The sequence below is a fragment of the Melozone crissalis genome, unplaced genomic scaffold, assembly GCF_028551555.1.
Source record: "Melozone crissalis strain CALT ecotype California unplaced genomic scaffold, PUWL_Pcris_2 ptg000277l_1, whole genome shotgun sequence".
Lineage (NCBI taxonomy): Eukaryota > Metazoa > Chordata > Aves > Passeriformes > Passerellidae > Melozone > Melozone crissalis.
Genome location: NW_026536031.1, coordinates 15235 through 25070, shown reverse-complemented (window position 1 = coordinate 25070; position 9836 = coordinate 15235). Strand labels below are relative to the sequence as shown.

At 55.6% G+C, this 9836-nt stretch overlaps 1 protein-coding gene across 1 annotated transcript; it reads right to left on the bottom strand.

The window, feature by feature from the left end:
- Positions 1-6645: 6645 nt before the first annotated feature.
- LOC128949751 (class II histocompatibility antigen, B-L beta chain-like) lies at positions 6646-9148 on the bottom strand (the record flags this gene model as incomplete). Its single annotated transcript, XM_054294613.1, has 5 exons — positions 9014-9148; positions 8390-8659; positions 7497-7781; positions 6787-6893; positions 6646-6684 (listed from the first exon to the last, which is right to left on the bottom strand). Coding segments are annotated over exons 1-5 (786 nt in total), but the record flags the coding sequence as incomplete, so codon positions are not given.
- Positions 9149-9836: the final 688 nt, after the last annotated feature.

The following is a 9836-nucleotide window of genomic DNA, read 5'->3' as shown; positions in this document are numbered from 1 at the left end:
TTATGGTCTATATCAGAACGGATTGTTTACCAGGTAGGGTCACGAGAGGTCGCCTACAGACCGTGAGATACCGGTTTGCCAGATTCATGCAATCGCAAAGCACCGTAACAATTGCAGGGGGTGACAAATTTCTTCCCGGGATTGAGACGTGCGTCTATTACATGAAGAGTGACAAGACGCCTCCTGTAAGATTTTGCAACAGACACATAGAGCAGACACAAAAATACCACAAACTGACCGACCTCTCTTCCGGTCTCAGAGAACAATTTCAGTTCTTGACCCTTAATTCACAGTATTATAACATTAAACACAATGTTAAAACGGTTTCCCACATAATGAGAACAAACCAAAGATACCAAGATAAACGAAAACAAATATTCTTTCCAAAGATACCAAGATAAACGAAAAACAAATACTCCTTTCAGCAGGACTCTAACCTGCGTTACGAAAAACAAATATTCCTCACAGCAGGACTCTAACCTGCGTTACTATTACCGTACCTCTAACACAACTGGGATTCTTTACCAGGGCGTCCCCCGGCTTCCCTTCGAGCGGTCACGTCTGACCCTCGTTTCCCAATAAAGCGCTTTACCATAAAACCCTTAAGCAAAGATAAATACCTCTTAATTTGGAGCAGGAGATGCAGAAAGTTCTTGTCCACCGTTGCGCGTTGGCTGGGGGATGGGGATCCCTTCTGACAGAATTCCGTCAAGGGCCCCGAAGAGATCCCGGTCCCCCGAGCCAAGGCTCGGGAGGACCCTTTCCGTCCTGCCGCGGTCGCCAAAAATGATGCCGAATTTTGCCCCAAAAGGCGATAATAAGCTGCCCAGAGACTAGATTTGAGGTCTATAGGCAGGAGGTATTTATTGACAACGCGTTGGAGAAATCACCAAGTGGATTTCTAAATTAGGTACAGCAAAAGCAGGTTTTTATACAATTTTGAACAAGAACTACATCATTTATTACATGCATATTCATAGGCAGGTAGGAATATAGGCGGAGTCTTCCGGGAACTCTTGGTCTTCCTTGGTTAAATTTTAAGCTTCTCCTAATTTGGGCATTTTCCTGTCATCCTTGGCATGTTTTTCCATGACTTGGCAGAAATCACTGTTGCACTTGGCTTGATTCTGACGGCTTGGCAGGTCACCTTAACTTTTTGGCTTCTACTTTCGCTTCTTCAAATATTCTAATTCCAAAGTTTCTTTTGTGAGTGTATTTTAGATTATTTATTAACTTATCTAATCAAAGTTTTCCCAAACAATGTATTTTAGGTTATTTATTAACTTCTGTGTTTCCCTTGATAGAGTGTCTTTTAATTCTTTTATTCCTCAGATCTTTTAATTCTTTTATTCCTCGGAAACTACTGTTCATTGTAATGAATGGCTTCAAGAGTGCCAGTGACTTGTAGAGATGGACTTGGGCAGAGGGACCTTCAAACTCACCGTGCTCATCCCTTGTTTTCCCCAAACCAGGATTTCCCATTGCCAGCTCCTGGGAGGCTGCGAGGAAGTAGGAGATGCCCCAGGACAATGAGGCAGGTGAGGAGGAAGTCAGTGTCTCTGGAATGCTTAAAATCAGATGGTTTTGGGAAAGCTGCAAAAGACAAGCCTCAGAGACATTAGAACTGATTTGGGCTTGGCAGCAGCCAGTAGATTGATCAGCAGAAAAATTGTATAAGAAGTAGAAAGTAAGGAGAAATAGAACAATGGTCTGTGCATTAACACTTATCTAGAATAACTCCCTAACCTGCGGAAAAGTGTATCTAGCAAGATATTAGGAAGTTTCAAGCTTAATACTGGAGCTCTGTGCATTGTTTTTTAAGGCTTTAAAGCAGGTATTGTACTTGAAATAAGCAAGCGTTGTTTTAACCATCAATGTGCTTATAGTGCTTGGATGGAACTACAGTCAATATGCTTTTGCTTTGCGTGATTGGCCAAAAACCTTTTAAAGTAAGTTTTAACATGAAGTCCTTTGTCTGCTACCTGTAAAGTGAGCTACTGGCATCTTCCCATTGTCATAACCAAGTAATGAGACAGATGGTTGGAAAATCACACAGCTCGGGATGCATTCCCAGCAGTCCAGTCCTGTTTGTGATTTGTGCACAGCCCCGAAGTGACGATGAGTGCCCCTTTCCCCTCTGTGCTGCTCCATCTCCCAGCCCAGCACGGCCCCGGCTGCAGCTCAGCCCTGGGGGGATCTCCTTGCCCTTGCCTGTGGCACGGAGGCAAATCCCATCCTGTCCTTGTCCTTCCTCCCCCAGAGCAGGAGCTGAGCATGGAGAGCAGGGAGGACAAATGCCCGCGGCAGAACCTGGTGGAAGAGGCCGTTTTGAGCGGCTCCACGGCGCAGGAAGCCAACGGGGAGGAAAAGCCCCGGAGATGCCGCACGAGGAGGGGCTGCAAACGCAGCCGGCGGGGATCTGAGGGGGAAAGAGCCAGCCTGGGCCGGGAAGGCGGCCGGAGACGGAGCCAGAGCTCGGAGCTGGTGCTCCATGAGCAGCTCCATGATGGGGAGAAGCCGCACACGTGCGTGGAGTGTGGGAAGAGCTTCAGGTGGAACACCGACTGAAGGAGGCACCAGAGGATCCACACTGGGGAACGGCCCTACGAGTGTGGGGAGTGTGGGAAGAGCTTCAACCTGAGCTCCCACCTTACCAGCCACCAGAGGATCCACACTGGAGAAAGGCCGTACAAGTGTTCCGAGTGTGGGATGTGCTTCAGAGAGAGCTCCATCCTGATCACACACCACAGGACCCACACTGGGGAGAGGCCCCATGAGTGTTCCAAGTGTGGGAAGGGGTTTCTGACCAGCTCTGATCTCCTCCGGCACTATCTGAGTCACAGGGAGGAGAGGCCCTTCCAATGCTGCGACTGCGGGAAGGGATTCAAGCGCAACTCCACCCTCGTCACCCACCGGCGCATCCACACAGGGGAGAGGCCCTACGAGTGTGATAAATGCAGGAAGAGGTTTCAGACCAGCTCCGATCTCCTCCAGCACTATTGGATTCACAGAGAGGAGAGGCCCTTCCAATGCCCCGACTGCGGGAAGGGATTCAAGCGCAACTCCACCCTCGTCACCCACCGGCGCATCCACACAGGGGAGAGGCCCTACGAGTGTCCCCAGTGTGGGAAGAGCTTCTCCAGCAGCTCTCACTTGACCCAACACCAACGGAGGCACCAGTAAGGGAAGCCCTGCGAGTGCCCCGAGTGCGGGCAGAGCTTCGTGCGCTGCTCCAGCTCCATCCCCCACTGGAGGAGGCACTTTGGGCACAGCCCTGGTCACTCCCATTCCCTGTGATCCATGTTGGGAACACACCTGGCTGCTTCGCCTTTTGGTTTGGCCTCTGCTTCACCTTCATCCTTTAAGAACACCCAAAACTGGGTTAAATGAAGGAAATTCATTGAATATATCTGATGTTGCATAATTTCTCAGTTGTTTTAGAGGGAATTTAGGATTTGGGGACACGTTTTGTGTGGAGTGCTGCTGTTGCTAAGAGGCAGGAATTTGATCTCACCCTTCTTGTGTTGCTAAGAACTCCTCCCCGACCCCAACCCCAACTCCACCCTTGGGATACCCTATAAAAACTCCATGGCCCTTCCTGTGCCCTGTCTTTGGGGGTTAAGAAATGGATTCCCAAAGAATCAGCCCTATTCCTACTGGATTCCAAAGGATCAGCCTCATTCTCCACTGGATTCCTAGAGGACAAAGCTTTTCCCAGTGGATTCCCAGAGGATCAGCCCTTTCCCCACTGGATTCTTAGAGGATTAGCCTTTTTCTGACCAGATTCCAAAAATTTCAGCTTTTCCCACTGGATTCCCTGAGGATAAATATTTGCCCACTGGATTCCCGGAGGATCAGCCTTTTTCACTGGATTCCCAGAGGATTCTGACTCTGTCACTTTTTTTGTTTGTACTACTGCATTTGTATTTTTAATTTTTCCTAATAAAGAACTGTTATTTCTACTCCCATATCTTTGCCTGAGAACCCCTTAATTTCAAAATAATTAATGTAATCATCATCATCATTATCATCAAAGGGAGGGGGTTTACATTTTGTATTTCAGTGGAGACTCCTGAAATAGGGAGACATCCCCAAGGCTGGGCCATGTAAAATAGTTCCTGAAATATGTAGATTAGTTTATGGATATGCATGAGGGTCTATGAATATGCAACAGGCTGATGTAGTTAAACCAGATTAATTAAGGGGTGTCCCTGAAAATAACTGGGGGGTCTTGGTGGCCATAACAACCTTTGCTTTATGGTCCTTTTCTCCCGTTACATCAGCCTGTTACATATTAATAGGCTTTTCGCGTATCCATGAACTACTTTACATATTCCAGGAACAAAATTGGCTTCATCCTGTTTGGGGGACCCATCCCCCTCCCAGCTCAATTTTGGGGTCCCACCCCCCTCTTTTCCCTGCTCTCCCTCCCCTTTCCGATCGTTCCCGCAATCCCCTCCCCCGTGTTTGATTTTGGGGGCTCCAGGCCCTTCCTGCTCCGTTTTAGGGTCCCGACCCCATTTTGGATTAATTTGGCGTCCCCAGCCCATCCCCAGGATCACCTTCCCCCCGCCACCAAATTCCGCTCCTGGCAACTGATGAGTCATCAGCGAGACACGCTCTGATTGGCTGGAAATTACACCCTTCCCCTCCCCCCCCCCCCCACGCGATTTCTGAGTATTTACCGCAGTGAGAGGCCTTGGTCTGTGCCGGGCAACTTATGAGTCAGAGTCGGGCCGGGCGCTGATTGGCTGAAAATCGCTGAGCGGGGCCAGTGCTCTGAGTTTGTGCCCAGCAAGTGGAACGTCATCAGTGTCGCGCGTTCTGATTGTTCGGGATCTGTTTATGGGTGGGGACCGGGCGAACTGGGGTTTCTTGGGGTTTCTTTGGGTTAATTTAGGGTTTGTTTGGGGTTTATTTGGGGCTATTTATGGACTAATTGGGGTTTCTCTTGGGTTTTACTTGATTTATTTCTGTTTATTTGATGTTATTTGGAATTATTTGAGTTTATTCGGAAGTATTTTGGTTTGTTTGGGTTTATTTGGGCTTATTTGGAATTATTTGGGGTTCTTGGAAGTTATGTTGGTGTACATGGGGTTTTTTTAGGTGTACTGGAAATCATTTGGGGGTCTTTGAGTTTAATTTGGATTTTTTTTTGTTTTTTTGGGGGGTTATTTGGAATTTTTTGGGGTTATTTGGGGCAGTTTCAGGTATTTGGGGTTTTTTGGGTGTTCTTTGGGGTTTATTTCGAGTGTTTTGGGGTTATTTAGGTTATTTGGGGTCATATGGGGTCAAAAAACCCGGGAATGTTTCTCCTGTAAAAAAATGGGAATTTTTCGTGAAAAATCTGAGAGTTTTTCCCCAAAAAACCGGGAAAGTCCTTTAAAAAAATCCCAGACTTTTCCCAGCCAATAGCAGCGCGCCCCACCCCAAACCATCCAATCAGCACTCTTCATCTCCCAAACTAACGAATCATGGCGCACCCCACCCCAAACCAACCAATCACCGCGGGTATTCCCTCAGGAACACCGGTCTTACCGTGCGCGGATCCGACCAATGCCTCCCCACCGCCCGCCTCTCGCGCGCCGAATCAGCCAATCACCGCAGGTCTCCCCTCAGCTACTCCCGCCTCTCTCGAGCTGAACCAACCAATCACCGCGCGCCTCCCCTCGGCAAAGCCCGCCTCCCTCACCCCTCTCCTGTCAATCACCGCGTTTTCTATCAAACCAACCACTCACCGGACGTCTCCCCTCAGCAACTCCCGCCCTCCCCGCGCCTCCTCAACCAATCGGTGCCGAGCCCAAAGCAGCGCCCGACCACGGGCCCGGCATGGAGCGGGCGCCCCCTATTCCCCCCCACCCCGGGACCCCCTTAAGGACCCCCGGGAGCCGCCCCGGGCTCGGGCGGGTCCTGCGGGAGGCGCTGGAGAGAGCGGGGGAGGCGCTGGGAGAGGACGGGGGGCTCCGGGAGCTGCTGAGGAGGCGCAGGGACAGGTGAGGGGTCCTGGAGGGGTCGTGAGGGGAATTTGGGGAGGGGTCTTGAGGATGTTTGGGGGGGGGATTTGGGGAGGGTCTGGGGGAACTTGAGGGGGTTTTAGCAGGGTCTGGGGGTGCTGGGGGGGGGATTTGGGGAGGGGTCCTCGGGGGGTGTCACGATCCGTCCTCACGGACGGGTTTCGTGATGGTTCATGGATTTGATCTCAGGGTGCAAAAAGAACCGACACGGTACAGTGGGGTTTTGCAATGATAATGGAAACAAATGCACCTTTATTGAATGACCACAGCAAAATGCGATAGAGGGATTAAGGGAGAGAAAAGATAAAGGAAGAGAGAGGGAATAGGGCTGCCAAACGTAGAGACAAAGTGCTTTGGTCCAGTCCAGTCGAGGATCTGCCTGTTACGTCGGGGAGATCTCAAAGTCTCTCGCTAACTCCCGCACTCCCTCCAGATCCCTCCCCATCGCCCCCCCCCAAACCACTCCCCATCGCCCCCCAATAAACGGCTCCGGGCTCAACTGGGAAGCTTTACTGGGAGCACTGGGAGCAGGCACTGGGCGGGGGCAGAGCGCCAGCGGGGCTGGGGGGGACACGGGACCCCCCAAAATCAGCGGAGCGGGGACGGAGCGGGGGGTCCCGGCCGGGCCCGAGCCCACGGGGAGGGGCTGCGGCTGCCGCCGGCTCAGGAGCTCTGTGGGCAGAGAAAAGGGGGTGACACCGGGCTGGGGGCCCCGGCGGGAGCGCACACGCTCCGCCACGGGGGGGACGCCACCCCCGGCACCCGCCCTGACCTTCTTGCGCAGGGAGAAGCCGAGCCCCAGCGCCAGGAAGACCAAGCCCAAGACGAAGCCCCCGATGCCCGTCAGCATCTTGCTGCGGGCGGCGTCCGGCGGCATCTCTGGGGGGTCCGCAGGGCTCAGCACCCCCAAAACCTCTCACCGACACCCCGAGCCCCTCCCAGCGCCCTCCCTGTGGCACCCAGCCCAGCCAGGGCCCCCTGAAACCTCCCTCCGATCCATTTTTGTCCTGGCCAGGAGCCACCAAAGCCCCTCCCGTCCCTCTCAGCATCCCACAGCCCCCTCCCAGTTGCCCCCAGCGCCCCAGGACCCCCAAAGCCTCTCGCAGTCCCTTGGCAGCCCCAGCAGGACTCAGCCAGAGCCCTCCCAGGCTGTGCCCAGCACAACCGAGCTCATGGCGAGCCCCGCTTTGCCATCGCCGATCTCCTTCCAGCCCCTCGGGGCTCCCTGCGATCCCTCCCAGTCACACCCAGCACCCCCAAACTCCCTCCCAGTCAGACCCAGCGCCCCCAAACTCCCTCCCAGTGCCCACCAGGACCCCCCAAACCCATCCCACCCTTCCCAGCATCCCCCAAACCCCTGCCCAGCCCTTGCCCAGCCCCCAGCCCCTCTCCCACTTCCAGCCCGGCTCTCTCCTGCTCCCTCCCAGTGGCTCCCAGCACAGCCCAGTGGCTCTGCCAGCGCCCCCAGGGGCTCCCCCGTACCCCAGTGCCGCCTCAGGGGCTGCTCCAGGCTGACGTGCTCCACCTGGCAGCTGTAGCTGAGCCCGCGCCGGGGCGGCGTTTCCAGCAGCACCAGCAGCTGGTGGGTCCAGTCCCCGTTGGGGACCACGTCGGTGGCCACCACGTGCTCCGAGAGCTCCTGCTGGCCCTGGAACCACCTCACCTGGATGGCAGCAGGGTAGAAATCCATCACGGAGCAGAGCAGGCGGCCGGGGCCGGGCTGGGAGCTCGAGGGGGGCACCAGCGAGATGGACACGCTGGGGGGCGCTGGGAGAGAGAGCGGGGACACACTGGGATCAGCTGGGGGGCACTGGGAGAGAGGGGGGAGGGCTGGGTTGGGCTGGAGAGGGACTGGGAAGGGACTGGGCTGGGAGCTCGAGGGGGGCACCAGCGAGATGGACACGCTGGGGGGCACTGGGAGAGAGGGTGGAGGTCTGGGAGTGAAGTGGGAATGAACTGGGAAAAGAATGGAAATGGACTGGAAGGGACTGGGCAGGAATTGGACACGGGCTTGGAGGGACCCCGGTGGCGCTGGGATGAACTGGGAATGAAGTGCGCGGCACTGGGAAGCCGAGTCCAGCGCGGTGCACTCGGCACTGCAGGTCTGCCTGGCAACAGATGACTAATCAGAGCGACGCGTTCTGATTGGATGAGCAGCGTCACCTTTACGCGTCGCTGAAATGGACGCGCGGGGGTCACTGAGAGGGACTGGGATGGACTGGGGGAGCCATGGTGGTCAGTGGCAGGGACAGGAGGCCTCGGGGATGGGCACAAGGAAGGCTGAGGGCTCTGGGCTGATTCCCAGCGAGGTTTTGAGGGGCTCCAGGGATTTGGCCGGGCAGGGCCCGAGGGGACACGCTCTGCCCCGCGCTCACCTCGGCGCTCGGCGCTGAGCGGGCGAACCCCCTCGTAGTTGTACGGACAGACCATGTTCACCACAGACCGTGCGTACGCCAGTGTGGCCGGGTTGCTGTTCCAGTCACTGGCCCACCCCTCTCCATAGGGGGTGAACCCCACGTAGTGCCCCACGTCGCTGTCGAACATCACGAACTGCTCCCGATTGTAGATGTACCTCTGCACGAACCTCATCTTCTGCGTGCCATTAATGAAGTGACACTCTGACACTGCCCAGAACTGGAACACGCCTGTGAGAGCAGGACACAGCTCAGGGGGTGCCCACCCAGCACCTCCCAGCAGCACCCCCAGAGCTCCGGGAGCCACACCGGATCCCCACTCCGCCCCTCCTGTGCCCCACGGCCGCCATGGGACCCTCCTGCCCGCGCTGCCGCTTCCTCCTTGCCACCGTTCCCCCATTTCCCCTTCCACATCCTCTCCCCCCCCACCTCCGGCCGCCCCCCAAATCACTTTTGGGGTCCCCATTTCCCCATTTTCCCAAAAATCCCCCAATCCCCAGCATTCTCCCGCTCAATTTTGGGGTCTCCCCTCCACTTTTCCCCCTCCCACCCCACCGTCCCAGCGCCTCCCTCCAACCCGCTCACCCGAGAGCTCCGCGCCCGCAGCCGGGGGGGCTCCCAGCACCACCAGTGCCACCAGCAGGGCCCCAGCTGCCGCCCCTCGCCCCATGGCCGGGGCCGGGCAGGGAGCAGCAGCCCCAAAGCAGCCGCGCTGCGCTGGGAGCGCCAGTCCGGAGCAGGGCGGGCTCGGCAGCGCCGCGCGCTCTCATTGGCTGCCGCCGCTTCTGGGCAGCGATCGGCCACGGGCTCTGCCCGGCAACCGATGAGGCAATCCAACGCCCCGAGCTCTCATTGGCTAAGGCGCCGCCTGCCTGCGCTGCCATTGGCTGAGGCCTTTCCGGGACGCTGCAGCCCCCGGCTGGGGGTTTTTTGGGGAGGGGGAACCTTGGGGCGCTGGGCAGGTGGGAGCTCAGGTGAGCCCAGCAATGCGTGCCCAGGTGCGCGGCATCTCAGGGCTGCCCGTTGTGAGCGGTGACGCTGGCCCGATGTCAGGCACCCCCAGAGCCGCTCTGTCCCTGCCCCCCGCAGCCGCACAGGGACAGAAAATGGAACCGAGGGTTCCTGCGTGGGGACAAGGACCGGGAGAGATCCCTCAGCAAATCCCGCACGGGCACAACGGACCCGGCCGTGGTTGGGGTGACAGGAATGATATAAAATAGCATCTCACTCAACAAGGTATTCTCCCTTTTTCATTTTACAGTCTGTGTCAATGGCAGTTGAAACTATTAGACCTGCATTAAAATTACAAATTACTTTATATAAATGGAAGCCATAAATATCGCAAATAGTAAAAAACTAAAATTGCACTGAGGTTCAGAAGCTGGTACGTCTAAAACCTTCAAAATTA